Below are 17,863 nucleotides of genomic sequence, written 5' to 3' on the forward strand. Positions count from 1 at the left end.
TGATGGTTGGATATGTTGTATTACATGAAAGTATAAACTTTGAATGCTTTTCTTTTTTTACTTTTGTCATATGCATTGAATGGGATTTTCGCTATAATAGGGCTAATTACTGCATTGCATAATTGCAAATTTGTGGAATTATTGTTTCTATATAGCATCTCTCAATGTTTGGGCCATGTGTGTGAATGAAATCTCCTAGAGATAATTCCACCGGGGAATTTATCTTGATAATCCATCTCCTTTGCCAAGCAAAGTATAAAAGCTTTGAGGTCTCTTCCTCTTGCCCTAAAGGCTAAGCAAAGTAGTCCTTAAGGCCTCCTTGACCGAAATACAAGTTCTTTTCTCATTATTCTCCTAGACTCCATTCTCCCCAAGGGATTAAGGCACTGGTCCTCCAATAGGTGATCACTCAAAGAATACTTTTCTTCACCTTTCCCTCTCTCTTCTAGGTCTAGCCAAGTTGGGTCACCTAGGGCATCATTTTCCCGACAAAATAGCCCAAGAAAAAAGTTCGATCTCCTAGCCTCTACTATGCTGCTGTGTCGGCCACCTCCAATTTTGAAGCTATTCCAACAGTGGAGTTGTGAGATAACCCAAGCCCAAGCTACAAGATCAAAATTTGCCCTAGTGTTCCCAAGGCTAGTGCCTCATAGGATCAATTTGACACCTTTAAGTGGAAATTCTTGCTTTGATCCTTTCCCCTTCCTTGTCTAGGTTAAGAACATCATTAGTTGCTAGATTTTTCCCCCTTAACCTAAGTTGGGTCCACTTGGTCCTATGTGATCCCACACCTTTGAGAAGTCAAATCTTCAAGAACCATTTGGAAAGTCAAGTTCAATAAGGATTTTAGGATTGGGAAACTCCTTCATAAGGCATATTCCTCTAAACCTGACCCTCAAATCCTCACCTCCTTATTTTGTACCTTGCTTAACAAGCAAGAAAGCTCTATTCTTAAACCCCTTTTAGGAAAAGGATTATAAAAGTCACTTCACATCCATTGGTTGATTCATCCTTCAAAAGTGACCTTCTATATACTGGGTCTCGACTCTCCTCCCATCGGTGAAAGTCTGTAAAGAGTAGGGAGTCTTAGCTGAGGTGACAGCGGGCTAAGCCTCTATCATTGACCTTTGATCTAGCAATTGCCCTTTGGGAGTCCCTCTTATGCCCCTGGCTAGTTTGAGCGGTAACAAGCACCAACTCCTCAATCTTAACCTTCAATCAAATAGCAGCAAAGCTAATCTGTCAACTCAGTGATTCTCTTCAAGTAGCCAGCATGTGTTTGTTAAATGTTTCAACTTTCACTCATGCACTTGGAGACAAGCTTCTTCTTCAAGAGAATCTTACAAGAATATTCACAATTCCACACTGTGATATAGGGTGATCAAGGCATCATAAGTAACCAGCTTCTTCAAAATGTGAGGACCAAATGATCTTTTCACAAAATCATGAAATCTCCAGTTTAGTCGTCTTCTTAGTGTATATAACCAACTGCACAGGGTCAATAGGAGTTGTAATCTTAGCCTCCACAAAACACCATAGATCAACCTCCTCTAATAGCATTTGTAGAATGCACTACCAAGGTGTAAAGTTGGCTGCACACACTAGATGGTCACACTCTGAGATCAAGCCTAGTGTAACTCATGGAACACACCTCAACCAAGCAGATCAGCCAAGGGGGAGCAAACTCATACCAGCAACCTATCATGGGTGCAGATCACCTCTCTCAGTCATAAACAGTGTTTCAATCACTGGGGTCTCACAAGCATCCCACCCACAACCCTCTCACAGGCACCAACACCTATCTCAACTACAGTTTAGCTTCAATTGCTGAAATTGGGGCATGAGAGACACTGAAAACCTCCAACAATTCCCTCTCACAGGCAGCAGCTCATTCCAAACACAAATCTGGAAAATCTCAGAAAATATGCTCTGATACACTGTTCAATTCTGGTATGCTGATCTCATTACTAAAATGAAACCCTAAATGCTAGGAAACTAAGAAACTCCTATCTACAGAGCAGAAAACACAGTGCTAGATCGACAAACGTATAAGTCGGAAAAACAAAAATAGCAAGCTACAGGAGAACTCAGAACAGCACGCTGTAATGTACTAAATCTGAATAATCAGAGTTCTGGAAATCACAAATAGCATATAGACTTAGCTGCACTCAATTGCTCATATCTTAATTGACGGAAAGAAGAATGATTACAAATCAATAGCTCAAAACTATACCCCTACCCTGCCTTTCTTTTATAGAAGAAAATGCTAAGGAATTATAAAAATAGACCATCCCTGTGGTGAACCCAGACTAGAACAGAAATCCTAACAATTGGCTACCTAAAAAAGTGTGCCCAGGCATGCATGAGAACTCTGCATAGGAAATTGAGGAACCAGTGTCTAGTTAAATTTGGAACACCCTCTAGCTCATGCGCTTTGTCTAAAATTTGCTACTATGCCCTAAACAGCATTGAAAAAACACCTGCTAAATACAAAACAGCGAGCTCCTTCCCAAACTGGAAAAGCAAATTCTAACAGTGCCACCCCAACCTCACAGCAACCTGAGGCTGCACAGAATCCGAGGCTGCTACAGATCTGCTAGTGTAAGTTTGCTCATCACTGTTGCATCTCTTCTGTGGGAGAAAACATATGCAGCAACAGGTAAAACTATCACTTTCAACCTCCCTACTTCTATAGAGCACTCTAACGTCAATACTTTCTATTAACTTACAGTCATTGAATGCATGTTTGTATGAGGTTTTGATGTATAAATATTGCGTAGCCCTTTGAAAGAGAATTTTGTAAAGTTTTTGTCCATGCAAATGAAACTTCTTACTATGTGTGTGCATTCATATCATAGGATAGATATGTTGCTTTGCAACTATTATTTCACCATAAAAGTTTGACGTGAATTATGATTTGATTTTGGGTTGTCAATGACCAATTACTGGCCTAGATCCATCTTAACCCTGTGAAATTCTCCTTGAAATGCAACAACTGGAATTAATTCTTCTAGCTGATTAAATTATGTAGTTTATTTTGTTATGGCAAAATAACGAATTAATCACACTGCAATTTATTCACAATAAAAAAGTTGCAAAAATAAAACGCTGGAAACTAAGAAATATACAGCACACACAAAAATATGACACCGTTGTTTTTGGACAATTGTCCCCAAAAAAACCCAATAAACCGGTGCAGCAGATGAGGGTTTTATTATCAATTATTTTGCAGCAAATCTGAGTACAATAAAATGGATGCCAAACTGGCAATCCTCTCCAAAGAAAATACTGGCAAAATTATTGAAGGAATTTTACCCTCCTCTACAAGCAATCTTGGCCTAATATGATCCCACAATCAGCTCCAACTTTGCTCTGCGTAGGCCCTATGCAGACCGAATTTCGTACTGTCTGGAACAGCCTCTGTGTGAGTTGTTTTGCCTGTAGCTGCTACTGGAAGTCACTGGCCAGGCCTTCTGGAAAATTTCCTGGCCTCTAGGACCTAAAACAACCTACTCAGCCAAATCGAACTGCCTCATTGAGGCTCTGCGCAGCCTCCTGTGGATAAATTCGACCTCCCTCAGCTGACTCTTCCGGCACTTGAAAACTCCACCAAATCACTTTGTCGCTGCTCCTCTACCTCTGCTTCCATTCTCTAGCTCAAACCCGTCTCCCTGCACTGACACAGCAACTAGATAACTCAATCCGCCCAAGGGACTCGCTCACAAAGTGTGTTTTGCTCCAACCCCATCAACCTCCTCTTATTATCTCTCGTTGGCTCACCAACGACCATGATTTAATCCTCATCAGTGGCTAAGATCATTTCTGCGTTGATCCATGTGAGTTTCTAGAGAATTCTCACCTTTCTCAATTAATTCTTGTTAATTAATTAGTCAGTAATTAAGTTAATTACTGACTAATTAACTTAATTGAGCCATCTCTAGGTGTTTTCTCTCGAAACTTTTCCTGGGGTCTAGAGTTCCAATGTTTCTAAGCCTCTCCGAGCAAAGTCGAGACTAGAACACCTGTCGATGCTACAAAATCTGTTGATTTGTGGTAGCCTCGAATGTGCTCTAGCCACGAAAGTTGGTGGAGAGGTTCGGGCACATGAGATCTCCTATACCCAAAAAGGATTTGGGCAGATTCTAAATAGTTCAGAAGATATTAAAATAATTAATATTTTTAATAGAGTCCCTAAGTCTAAACTTAGGGAAAATAAAATATTAATGGGAATTGATATGAAACTGTGTTAGAATGGTCCAAAAGACATGGATCAAGCCAGATCTAATCTTAGCCATTGATTAGGGACTTAATCTCAATCGTTGATATGTCAACAGGAAAAGTATAAGAGGAGGCTTAAGGGTCACTTGGAGAACACACCAGAGTGATCAGTCATTCTATTCTCTAGAGCAGGGTTTGCTAAGAGAGATAGCATTAGTGATTGGGAGATGTAGCTGAGGGGCATTTGAGTACAGAGAGACAAAGAGGCAGAGATAGTGCCGGGAGAGCAGCTCAATAGCTGAGGAGAGTGACCCAGAGGCAGCGAAGGCTCACGCAGAGGCAGCCGGGAGCTGCGTAGAGCCTCAGAGAGGCCAACGTTGCTAATGCATGGCCTCCTAAGGCTAACGCAGACCCATCCAGGGTGACGCAGGGCCAGCGCTAGGAAGAGAGGGGCTGACGCAGTCCAGAGAGAGGCTGACGCTGAGGTTTCTGGGGCAGATTTGTGCTGAGTAGCTGCCAGAAGGATTATCCGGGGTTTCAGCAAGAGATTTGTCAGAAACCGAGAGGTATTACTGCCAAGGAAATTCTCTGTTGGGTAGGCCAGTTTCGGCACCCAGATTGTACTCTGATATTGCTTAATAAGAAAACCCTCAGATAACTGCACCGGTTTTCCCACATTGGGTTTTTCCAGGGACATTAGTCCAAAAATAATGGTGTCATATGGTGTGATTGTTTATGTTTCCTTTAGTTGTTGATCTGTAATATGTTGAGCATGCACTAGTGTTTATTTTCAGTATTTACATTGTAAATAACTTGTTAAGTAAAATAACAAGTAGGTAGGAATAAATCAGATAAAGTGCATGGAGGGTTTCTAACTAACTAAACTTAAAAACTTCAACATGGTATCAGAGCATGATTGCAGATGATAGGAGGACTAGGGACATCAGCCGAGCGGAGCAATAGCAGCAGAAAACAGTTGTCCCGAGGTGACAGAAGTTGTTTCTAGCAGAGCAGCAACAAGGAAGGGTGACGCGGTGCCTGTGGCATCAAGGGTGAGTCGGGAAGAGGCATTGCAGAGGCTAAGGAAGGCAAAAGGAGCCTCACGCAGAGCCACATAGTAGCTGGGAGGGCTGACGCAGTTGGCTGAGGAGGTCGGGTTGCTGGTGTCGGGATTGCGCAAAGCCTAGGAGCTCTCACCTTCAGGTTGCTAGGGTTTAGAAGGCTGCGGGAATATTGCAGAGTGGAGGTGGTGAGGTACTATAGTCAAAACAGTACCTGACAGCGCAAGGCCAAGAGGAGTTGCTACCGAGGGTTTCTAGGCGAGGAACCGGATTAGTGGTGCGGCTGCACAAGACGATCAGAGTAGGGGGCATCTCGATATCGGCAGAAGGATTCCCAGGAGGGAAATCAGGACTCAGAGGGAGTCCAGAAGAGAACTTCTAGACGGGAAGTAGAGACTCAGACGACTCCAACAAAGAACTTCCGGAAGGGAAGTAGAGAAGCATTATGGCACTACACGGAGTAAGAGACCAGGATAGACTGAATGGAGCATCGAACTTCGCAGTTTGGAAGGCCTGAATCTTATCCGTGCTTGACAGAAATCGTGTCAAGAACTTCGCCTTAAAGGTAATAGCTATCCCAGTCGATCCCAATGACAACGACAGTACGAGGAGGCAATGGCAAGGGCCAAGAGCATCATCCTTGATGGGGTCAAGGATCATGTAGCACCACACATAGCTGAGAAGGAAACGATGTTTGAGATGTGGGAGGCTCTCAAGAAATTGTACCAGCATACTTCTGTGCAGAGAAGAATGCTACTTGAGAATCAATTGAGATCGTATCAGATGAAGAAGGGAGAGTCGATTGACACCTTCCTCAGAGGACTGAATGAGATCTGAGATTAGTTGACTGCTATAGAAGCGACACCGGATCAAGAGTGGATGGTGAGGACAGCCCTGAATGCTGTCTCAGAAGACTGGGAGGTATTTGTCCAAAGTATACTGGGCAGAGGGACTCTCCCACCTTGGGACGAGATGTGGGCAGCTCTTCGCCAAAAAGAGACCAGACAACAATCGAAGACGGGTAGCAGCAGCAAGGAGATCAAAGTCAAGCAAGAGGAGGAAGATGTTTCCCTAGCATCTGAGGGAAAGCAAGAAAAGCGGAAGCAGAAAGATCTCTCCAAGATCAAGTGCTTCCACTATGGGGCGTTGGGTCATTATGCGACCTAGTGTCCAAGGAATAAGAGTAAGGGAGAGTCTTCCGAGACTAAGGCAGCGGCAGCATGGGCAGAGAAGGAAGTTTTGACAAAGGATGACTGTGCCATGAGTGCACACGCGCCACTTGAGAGGAAGTGGGGAGACATCAAGCTGTAGTCAGGCGGACTACAGGTGATGAGGGGCAGGATCCTCAAGGTACCCAGCCGCTTGGATTAGACCTTGCTACGGGAGCACCGAAGAGGAGTAGTAGCACTGGCTGAGTCGGGTAGAGACAGATGCGGATGGAGTGGCAGAGAGAGCTACAGTGCAGGAGTCCCGAGACAGCACGAGGCTACAGGCTGCAACAGTGCGAGAGGCACAGGAATGTTGCGCCAGTGCAGGATGGCACAGAGAGGTGTGCAACGGTGCGAGATGCAAGGAGTTGTTGCAGTAGCGCAGAGGGGGAGCACTTGTCAGCGGCAAAGGGAGCTTCAGTATCAGTGGGTGTCTCTAACCCAACAAGGAGGTCAAGTTGGGAGATCAGTTACTTACTTCTCAGTAACTGAGTTGCAGTGCATCAGTGGGCAGCACAATGGAACATGATGAGAGGAGGTGCAGTGCGGATGCAGTGCTGGGAGAAAGGACCAGCAACAGCACGGATGTAGAGGGAGTTGTCGTACAGATGCAGCAGTGGCAGTGGCGGAACCATGGGCAGCAGTACAAGATACAACAGTGCAGAGGATGGTGGCGTCAGGCCTAGCATCAGCACAGGGACCGATGCCAGATGATCAGAGTAATACTCAGTGAGGAGTATTATTAGAGCACAGTCCTCGCTAAGACGGAGTGTTGATTTGTGGTAGCCTCGAATGTGCTCTAGCTAGGAAATTTGGTGGAGGTTGGGGCACATGAGATCTCCAATACCCAGAAAAGGTTTGGGCAGATTCTAAATTATTCAGGAGATATTAAAATAATTAATATTTTTAATGGAGTCCCTAAGTCTAAACTTAGGGAAAATAAAATATTAATGGGAATTAATATGAAACTGTGTTAGAATGGTCCAAAAGACATGGATCAAGCTAGATCTAATCTTAGCCGTTGATTAGGGACTTAATCTCGGTCATTGATATGTTAACAAGAAAAGTATAAGAGGAGGCTTGAGGGTCACTTGGAGAACACACAAGAGTGATCAGTGATTCTATTCTCTAAAGCAGGGTTTGCTAAGAGAGATAGAATTAGTGATCAGGAGATGCAGCTGAGGGGCATTTGAGTACAGAGAGGCAGAGATAGTGCCAGGAGAGCAACGCAGTAGCCGAGGTGAGTGACCCAGATCTAGCCAGGGCTCACGCAGAGGCAGCCAGGAGCTGCGCAAAGCCTCAGAGAGGCCAGCGTTGCTAACACAGAGGGCCAGAGGGTTGATGCAGGGCCTCCTAAGGCTGACGTAGACCCATCCAGGGTGACACAGGGCCAGTGCTGGGAATAGAGGGGCTAACGCAGTCCACAGAGAGGTTGACGCTGGGGTTCCTGGGGCAGATTGGTGCTGAGTAGTTGCCAGAAGGATTATCCGGGGTTTCAACTAGGAGATTTGTCAGAAACTGAGAGGTATTACTGCCTAGGAAATTCTCTGTTGGGTAGGCCAGTTTCGGAACCAGATTGTACTCTGATATTACTTAATAAGAAAACCCTCAGATAGCTGCACCGGTTTTCCCACATTTGGTTTTTCCGGGGACATTAGTCCAAAAATAATGGTGTTATATGGTGTGATTGTTTATGTTTCCTTTAGTTGTTGATCTATAATATGTTGAGCATGCACTAGTGTTTATTTTCAGTATTTACATTGTAAATAACTTGTTAAGTAAAATAACAAGTAGGTAGGAATAAATTAGATAAAGTGCATGGAGGGTTTCTAACTAAGTAAACTTAGAAACTTCAACAAAATCAACAAACCCCGGACCTATCAAGCATTGAGAATCATTAAATCTCTCGAAATGCAAATCTTTTCTTGAGTGTAAAACTTAAGGAAAGGTTTGCATCTCGAGAGATTTGATCCCTTTCAACACTTGATAGATCTAGGGCTAAAATGGATCTAGGCTAGTTTAAATTAAACTACAAGTTGTTACAATGTTCTTTTAATGTTGAATAATTCATATTTGTTTTCTTTTATTTTCTTAAAGTACAACTATGTAATAAATAAATTATAATATTGTAGTAATTTATTCTTGAAGTTTCGTTTGCTACAATTAGTTATAGTAAATAGAATGCCCGTAGGAGTAAAAGAGATTTTATCTTTTCATTTTTTATCTACTTAACCTCAAATCTCACAATTTGTATTTTCTTAGTAGTAGTAAAAATTCAACTTTTTCTGTTAGCCTCTCTCATAAAACAATAATAAATCCAAAAATAAATTAATTAATTAAATATTCCAAGTTAGGAATTTATGCCTAACTCTTGGGTTGTTCCTCTAAGATAGGAGTTAGTTTAGGTAACTCCTATATTGGTGTGTGTCTGGTGAGAAATTATCTCAACCAAAGGAGAAATTATCTCAACCAAAAGTGTCTAAGATAGAATGCACTATCTTGAGAACACTATCTCTCATCTATTTATTTGTAACACTATATTCAATTATTTGAGAAGAATGAATGAAAATGTGAGAGAGAATACCTGAGGCTGAAGCTTTTTCCGCCATTATTTGGTGTCTAATTTATTATGTGTGTTTTATATATTTGTCTAAGTTAATTTCTTTTTTCAATATTTTCATTGTTCTTTTGTGTGACTAATTGTTCATACTAGAAAGACTACCCTAGGAATGATATCTATCAATATTTTGAGTATCAACCGCCTCACAATGGATAAGCTAGAAAGAAACCCAAAAAGAATAACATATGTATTGTAAATGTAAGATATGTACTCAGAGGGATAGAATTATTAAACACTTTCCCAGTTGCAGAGAAGACAACAATTTATAAGTAGAAAGAAACCCAAAGAATTAATGTGTGCAATGTAGATGTAAGATACATACTCGGAATTGTTGGAGTATTTAGACACTTGTGTGTGTATATATATAGAGGTATATTTCATTCCTCGACATTCAATAGCTTTCCATTTCATGAGCTCACTTTAGCGATCCCCAAGCTCTTTCAAAGGCCTTCTACGACACCAAATATGGAAAAATCTTCCCCATAGGATCATGCTCTACCAAACGAATCGAGTTAATATATGTGCGCATGAGCTTATTTGTATTTTAATTACGTCGATAGGCATGGTCTATTTCAAAATAGGGCTTCCAAAATTTTCATTCTTAAAAAAATAAAATTATGGAAGGTCTATATTTAATAATCTGAGAATATTCTTTGTCGTATACACAATCCAATGGACGAAATCAAGGGTTTCCATACCATTTTCTATTTCCTTCCTCCACTCTTGTCTTTGCGTTACAAATTTTCAACATTACAAATGGCACATAATTATTTTGATTGCTATTGACATTTATCAGCCATTTAATTTATATGGTTGTGCTAATTACTATTTGTGCATTTGTGCATTGCGGGGAATATATAGTATATACATTGTTGGAATTTTGGGTAGATCGTCTTACTTTTAGTAGCATAGGATGGTGTTCTAGTCTCAAACTTTGTGGAGAGGCTAAAACACAAGAGTTCTCCAAAACCCAAAAATCCTTTCTAGAAATTCCACCTAGAGATAGCTCAATTAAATTAATTGACCATCATTTAAATTTTTCCTAAGTTAGACTGGTTAATTAATAGTAAGTAATTGAGAAAGGTGAGAATTCTCTTGACACTCACACGATCAACTTGGAGATGATCTCAACCACAGATTAAGTTTTAATCATGGCCATTGAAGTCTCAACTAGAGATTATAAGAAGAGGTCGATGGGTAGATGGAGAACACACCAGTGCAGATACTCAGTGATCTAGACAGTTCAATTTTCCAGTGTAGGTAATTCACCAAGAGAGATTGAGTCAGTGATCGAGTAGCAGGTGGCAAAGGGCAGTACAACGGATTTCTAGAGGAGGTTCCAGTTCCAGAGAGTCAATGAGAGGTCATATTATTTATTCGGGAAGCTTGCATAGGGGCTACGTAGAGCCTCAAGAAAGGCAGTTCAGTTCAGTCAGGAGAGAGATGGATTCAGCGTTCAGTGGCCAGGAAAATCTCCAAGACGTCGGGAGAATCACTTCCGGAGGCAGCAACAAGCTAGATGTCATCTTCAGAGGCAATTTCTAGCTAGTGCGTATAAGCTTGCACAGAGGCAGCATAGAGGGGTTTGTGCAAGGGTTTGGAGAGCCAATTTCTGAGGCTCAGTTTGTTGCGGAATTGCTTGGAGAAGAGGGTAAATTCCCTCAAATATTTTTGCCAATATTTCTCTCAGACAGAAATGCCAGTTTGGCATCATTTTATTGTACTCAAAATTTATGTTGGTGCATAATAATAAAACCCTCACTGCTACACCGGTTTTCCGCATTGGGTTTTTTTGGGGACAATTGTCCAAAAATAATTGTGTCATTTTTTTGTGCGCTAGCATTTCTCAATTCCTATTTTTGCTTCCGCAATATTTTTTATGGTGAAGAAATTGTAGTGTGTTAATTTTAGTTAACAATGGTATGTTATATGCTTAGCACAATTTACTTCAATGTTCTTTAGCAGTCCAATAAAAATTTCAATTTCCAACAACAATCACAATAATCTCATTGACAGTAAAAGCAGATAGAACATAAAACAAAATGCAGAAGACAAGTCAAGACAAGAGGACACCAGATTTGGTGGATGCCAGGGAAAAACCCCAATGTGGGGAAAACCCTTTGATCAATTCTTCTTATTATTAAATCAAAAGTTCAGCAGAGAGAGAGTACAAAAGTCAAATTGACTTGCCCAATACAAAGTCAAAACAACCCTGTAAATTTCTGCAGTCAAACTTCAGCCCTAACCAAAAAGTCAACATTGGTCAAAACAACAACAAATCTTCCTCAAAACAACTCGGTCTTCCTTAGTCAAACTCAGCCTGATCAGGAGGATGAATTCAACCCAAAACAGCTTGGTCAAACTCAGTCAAAGGAGAGAAAATTGTTGTAATTTTCTGCGGTCAACCCTAAAGTCAACGCAGGTCAAATAGCCCAGAACTTTTCGGTTTTTATGCCCATAGATGTGGCCTAGGAAAATCAAACAGTTGACCCCAAAAACGCAATCAAACTTTGTCAGCAAGTCCTCAATGAATGTTGGTCAAACCTATCCTATAACTCTGAAATTTTGGCCTGTAATTCTGCCCAAAAACCTCGTCCTCCTAGCCACACGTGTGAGAGAAAGAAACTGCCCAATCGTTGTACGAACCAATCAGATGAAGAGAGCGAAGAATGTGTGAGTGATGAATGTGCCAAATGAGGTGTGAGGTCTCTTGTATTTATACAATTCGTTGTGGGTGAAGAGACACATCCATTGGACTTCTTGAGCCAACCTGATGATAAGACCAACCTGAACAATTTGCATGTGTGGGCATAAATTCAAAATCACACTTCTACTTGTCCGAATGAGATGATCTTTATATCAATCTTGGACCTCTTGAAAAGAGGAATTCAATGCAATCATCATCTCCATCAAATGAGTTGTCCCAAGGTGGAATTTGGCCCTAGTTTCCAATTTTAACACAGCGTGAATAATTCGTTACTTTGTTGTAAACAAAATAACCTGCATAATTAATTTATCAATTAGAAGAACTATTTCCAATTGTTAGATTTCAAGCGAATTTTCACAGATGAAAAGGTATTTCCGAGAGAAGGAAACCCACCAAAAGAAGTTGGTTGGGAAATTTACCCAAAGCAGAGGGTTTGGGACCTAAGAAATCAATTGTTTATTCTAATGGGTTGAGATGCTATAACCTCAAAAATCTAGAGTTTTCCTAAATGACCTAAAAGAAAAGAACAAATAGAGGAGACCAATGGAAAGGTCTCACACACATAGCAAGCTTATCTTGTTGAAGATGTAGCCCAAGAGGAGAGCCACAAATATTCAAGGTGAGAATAAGTGAAATTCTGTCTTAAGGAAGGATGAATAGCATCTCTTGAAGGAGCCAAATTCTCTATTTGGTTAACGAAGAAGAGGTTGGACACAAGCATTTTTTGTCTACTAGTTTAGAGGTTAGACACGCCAAAAATTTGTTTATGATCTGAGGAGGGTTGAAGCCCTAGAATAGGGTCAAAGAGACCTCAGATCAGCGAGCAAGAGAGGCCGCAGGACCGCTATGTTGTGGACAGACATAATAGAAGTCCAACAACTATGTTTAGGGTATGGTTTTGAAGTAGAGAGAGGGTCGAAGCCCTAGTGGAAGGATGTAAGGCCTCAGGAATGCCCAAACAAGTTGAGAAAATGTAGTAGAGATTCATAGAGGTTAGGATCATGCCGTAGTAGGGGTGATCCAAGCTGAGAAGCCTCATAAAGGAGTTTGAGGCTGGTCGAGGGTTCCTACAGCAGTCGAAGAGCTTGTATAAGACTGGCAGAAGGTGTTGAGGGCTTAAGAAGGGTAGTCGAAGCCTTGAGTAGGCCAGCCGAGGCCATAAAGAAGCCAGTCATGGCAAACAAGAGGAGTAACAGTGGCTTGCACTAAGGCAACAAGTTAAAGAGTAGTTTGACGTTAGGCCGCAGGGGGGTTGAAAGGCCTCAAAGCCTTAGTAAGTATGGTAGAGGTATCCTTGAGTTACATGAAGGCAAGCAAAGGGAATTAAAGTGTTATTGTTCGTGTAGAAATATTGTTTTGTGTTATTCCTAAAGTTTGTTCACTAATGGAGTTGTGAACAACGTGTTTTGATGGCTAATATGCAGTGAAGTTGAAGGGCCAAACTCAGTGTGAGTAGCTGAAGTGTTTTTGAAGGTTGGAAATACAAGAGGTCTGAAGGTTCTAACTTTTGTGAGCAGCTGATTGGACAGATATCTGAAAGGAGCTAGATAAATGTGTGAAGGAGGCAAAGGACAACTAGGCATACCAAGGACAAGAGATCAGAAAGAGTTGGAAGCAAAGGAGGGCTCCAACAAGTAAGTCATGTATTTTGTTCTTGTTGTGTTGGGCAAATTGCAAATCTAATGGAAGAGATTGCAAGCCCTATTTGTACACTGTATACTAGTCTTGTATCAAGGTTTTATGAAGGGCCATGATCCCTAGTAAGGGAGCCCTAATGATTCATTGTTAATGGAATAATAAAGGCCGAGATTTGAGCCAAATATCTTTGTGTACTTTATTGATTTCACTGTTGCCGATTTTTTCCATGCAAAGTGCTTGTAAGTTGGGGATCCTAGTGTGTTGTGTGCTTGGTTAGCCATAGACTTGATCTAGGGCCTAAGGAAAATCAACATGGTATTAGAGCTACTTTGATGAGCACGTGGATCAGAGTGTGCACAAGAAAGCCACAATGAGCTAGTGGAGGTTATGTAAGCTCAAAGGAAGTCTAGATTCAAAGGAAGACTACAAAGGAACATCAATTTCCCGATGGAAGTCTGAATAGTTTGGCTCAAAAGAGAGTGGAGTTTTCAGCCCATGCAAGGGGAGTCACAAACCATGCGAGAACACTCATGGTGGTGCAAGGAAAAGTCATGTTACATGCAAAGACAGTCATGCACCATGCAAGATAAAGCTATACCTAGTACAAAACAAGACGTAGCACATGTAAGGACAGATATGGCCACACAAGGAAAGTCATGACTCATGCAAGGACAATCATGGGTATGCAAGGAAAGTCATGGAGCTAGAGATTTCAACGTGTGAAGGAAATACCATCCTCATTAAAAGGGAGCATTGGAATTTTGGGTAGCTCGAAAGGTATTTCGAAGAGAAGGAAACCCACCAAAAAAAGTTGGTTGGGCAATTTACCCAAAGTTGGGGTTTTGGACCCAAAGCAGTGAGTTTGGGACCTAAGAAATCAATTGTTTATTCTAATGGGTTGAGAAGCTAAAACCTTAAAGATCTAGAGTTTTCCTAAATGACCTAAAGAAAAGAATAAACAGAGAAGACCAGTGGAGAGGTCTTACACGCATAGCAATCTTATCTTGTCGAAGATGTAACCCAAGAGGAGAGATGCAAATCTTCAAGGAGATGCTGAGTGAAATTCTTTGTCTTAAGGAAGGACAAATAGCATCTCTTGAAGGAGCAGAATTCTATGTTTGGTTAACGAAGAAGAGGCTAGACACAAGTGCTTTATGTCTACTAGTTTAGAGGTTAGACAGGCCGAAAATTTGTTTACGATCTAAGTGTTGAAGCCCTAGAATAGGGCCAAAGAGACCTTAGATCAGCAAGCAAGCGAGGCCACAGGACCTCTGTGTTGTGGACGGATAGAACAAAATTATAGCAGTTGTGTCTAGGGTCTAGTTCTGAAGCAGAGAGAGGGCCGAAGGCCTAGTGGAGGGACGTAAGGCCTCAGGAATGCCCAGACAGGCCAAGAAAATGTGGCAGAGATTCATAGAGGTTTAGATTAGGCCACAGTAGGAGTGATCCAAGCTGAGAAGCTTTCAGAAAAGGAATTTGAGGCAGGTTGGGGGTTCCTACAGCAGTTCGAGAGCTTTGTATAAGACTGGCAGAAGGTGTCGAGGCCTTAAGAAGGGCAGTCAAAGCCTTGAGTAGGCCAGACAAGGCCCTAAAGAAGCCAGCCATGGAAAACAAAGGAGTAATAGTGGTCTGCACTAAGGCTGCAAGCTGAAGGGTGGTCTGAGTTTAGGCCATAGGCCTACAAGGGGGGACGAAGTATCCTTGAGTTGCAGGAAGGCAAGCAAAGGGAATTAAGTGGCTATTGTTCGTGTAGAAATATTGCTGTGTTATTCCTGAAGTCTGTTCACTAATGGAGTTGTGAACAGCGTGTTTTGATGGCTAATAAATATGCAGTGAAGTTGAAGGACCAAACTCACTGAGAGTAGCTGAAGTGTTTTTGAAGGCTGGAAATGCAAGACGTCCGAAGGTTCTGACTTTTGTGAGCAGTTGATTGGATAAAGATCAGAAAGGAGCCAGATCACTGTGTGAAGAAGGCAAAGGACAGCCAAGTACACCAAGGACAAAGAGTACAGAAAGGGCTGGAAGCAAAGGAGGGCTACAGCAAGTCATGTATTTTGTTCTTGTTGTGTTGAGCAGATTGCAGATCTGATGGAACAGATTGCAAGCCCTATTTGTATACTATGTTACTAGTCTTGTATCAGGGTTTTATGAAGAGCCATGATCACTGGTACGGAAGCCCTAATGATTCTTTGTTAATGGAATAATAAAGGTCGAGATTTGGGCCAAATATCTCTGTGTACTTTATTGATTTCACTGTTGTAGATTTCCGCTATGCAAAGAGCTTGTATGTTAGGGGTTCCTAGTGTGTTTGTCTGCTTTGGTTAGCCATAGACCAGATCTAGGGCCTAAGGAAAATTCAACATACACATCACAAAAAAAATTCTAGAGCTCTAGGAGACGATGTCTTGAGAGTTTCATTTTTATATGGACATAGATAAGAACTCTAAATACAAGTAGAGGTTCTTACCACACCATGCTTGTGTGCAATGTCTTCTGCATTAGCAGCATCTCCCTGAACACCAAGCCAAGTCACTGCTTGTTTCTTTCTCTCTTTACTCTCTATGCTATTCTTCAAATTCTCTATTTGCTCCCGGCATGCTTTAACAAATACTCCAACCTGCATAAAACATCCATCTTGTTACTTCTACACACTAAAATCTATTAGTTAAACGATAAATCACAGTATAGTTATGTTTGCATATTATTCACTGAAAAGGGTTATGAATTAAAGAGTATGTTCACTTTTCCAGGGAAACAATGAAGTTTGGAGCTTTCAAAGCAAGCCAAGTGTGTAAGGATCTTATATAGAAGTTTCCAAAGTACGTAATGTTACTTTGTGTTCCTGTTTGTAAATTACTTTCTCTGTGAGGGGCTGTAATAGTAGCCCACACCTTTGCCCAAACCTTGTCCCTTTGTCCCCCAACCATGGGTCAACATGGGCTATAGCACAATACATGTGTGTTGCATTTTCAATAAGCAAATTCCATAGGCCAGTCTTCCTATCAACCAATCTCCTTAGACTATGATATGCAATTGGGAAAATCTTATTCAATTCAATAACTGCAATGATGAAAGAAAAGGAAGCATTGCTTAAGTAGCTACTCCCCTACATAGCTATCCTACAAGGTCAACCAATTAAAACATTGTGCACTGAACATGAAATGAGATCAAGAACATCTACAATGCCACAACTGCAAAATTCACTACATACTGTACCACAACTTTGAAATGAAATCCTAACAGATCAAAATATCTGGAGCAGAAATTAAAGCAGCAAACTATATAGCGGTTATCAGAGCTGCTGCCGACAATAAATACAGTAACAAATGATTCTTATCAATAAAATGAAAAGAAGGATTATCTTCTCATATGCCACTAGCCTTGGTGCAAGTTAAGAATAGTCAAACTTCTTACCTCATGTTCAATGTTGTCCCGATCTTGCTCTGTGGTACGATGCCGATCCATATAATCTTTTTTGTTGTTTACAATAAAATTTTGTAAGGTCCGTATACTTTCAAGCTATAGAAAATAGAAAAGGGTCAGCTCTCTTATCAGTGCTAACAGAGGTATATATCTGAGAACATTTTTGAACCCCATTCACCATTTTATGCACATTTATAATGGTAAGATTTAGACAAGACTCAATAAATGGACAGAAACCTAACAAAGATGAAATATTGACTCCAAACTCCCACTGAAACGCTACTTATTCCCCATAGAATGTTCTCAGCCAACATTTCCAATTCATATGTTACAAATCCATATTTTTTTTCAACCAACACTGTCACATCCACATATAATTGCTTTCAGCTTGTACATTAAGAAGAGATAGAATAAGTAACAATGTCCAGGCTCAGTTTCATAAAATAGAAGAAAAGATTTCAAAATATTAGAATGGAAAACTTACAATTTTAAGAGCTGATTGAGTGAATGGAGATTTTTGTCGCGGTCTTCGCAAAATCAAAGATTCCGATATTTTTGCCATCTTAACCTGCATACAATAGTATTTTATCAAATAATTTGAGAAAAATATATGTTATTTAATTAAGTCTATGCTACTGGTTTACACATCTAGTACAATGTCACAAGTCAACCAATAAACCAAAAGACTCACTAAGATATCCAACATAATTGCAATTTTTTTGTAATTTTCTGATATACAGCAGAAGAAATCTGTATGTCAAAGGCAAAACTTCAGCACCCCTAATATATTAGTATTTCCTAGTCAACTCCTAATATATTAGTATTTGCTAATCAACTAACCTTCCATTTAAGAGTGTGTCTAGAGTCTAGACTCTAGACTAATGTAGTGGCTGAGAGAAAAAGAAACAATGTGATATATAACTGCTTAGCTGTTAAAGCATGTCTGGACTAATGTAGTAGCTAAGAGAAGAGAAACAATATGATATAT

General features: G+C 40.8%; 1 protein-coding gene across 1 annotated transcript in view; it reads right to left on the reverse strand.

Annotated features, from left to right (window-relative positions):
* LOC149252011 (syntaxin-81-like) overlaps positions 1–17,863 on the reverse strand; it is a 128,774-nt gene that overhangs the window by 80,408 nt on the left and 30,503 nt on the right. The window contains exons 4-6 of the mRNA XM_089459643.1: positions 17,360–17,443; positions 16,867–16,971; positions 15,920–16,069 (exon numbers count right to left, since the gene is read on the reverse strand). Coding sequence (XP_089315769.1) covers positions 15,920–16,069; positions 16,867–16,971; positions 17,360–17,443 — 339 coding nt within the window. The remainder of the gene's footprint in view (positions 1–15,919; positions 16,070–16,866; positions 16,972–17,359; positions 17,444–17,863) is intronic.

Source organism: Pinus tabuliformis, chromosome 7, assembly GCF_031772625.1.
Source record: "Pinus tabuliformis cultivar Carrire ecotype Pingquan chromosome 7, CPIR1, whole genome shotgun sequence".
NCBI classification, from domain to species: Eukaryota; Viridiplantae; Streptophyta; class Pinopsida; order Pinales; family Pinaceae; genus Pinus; species Pinus tabuliformis.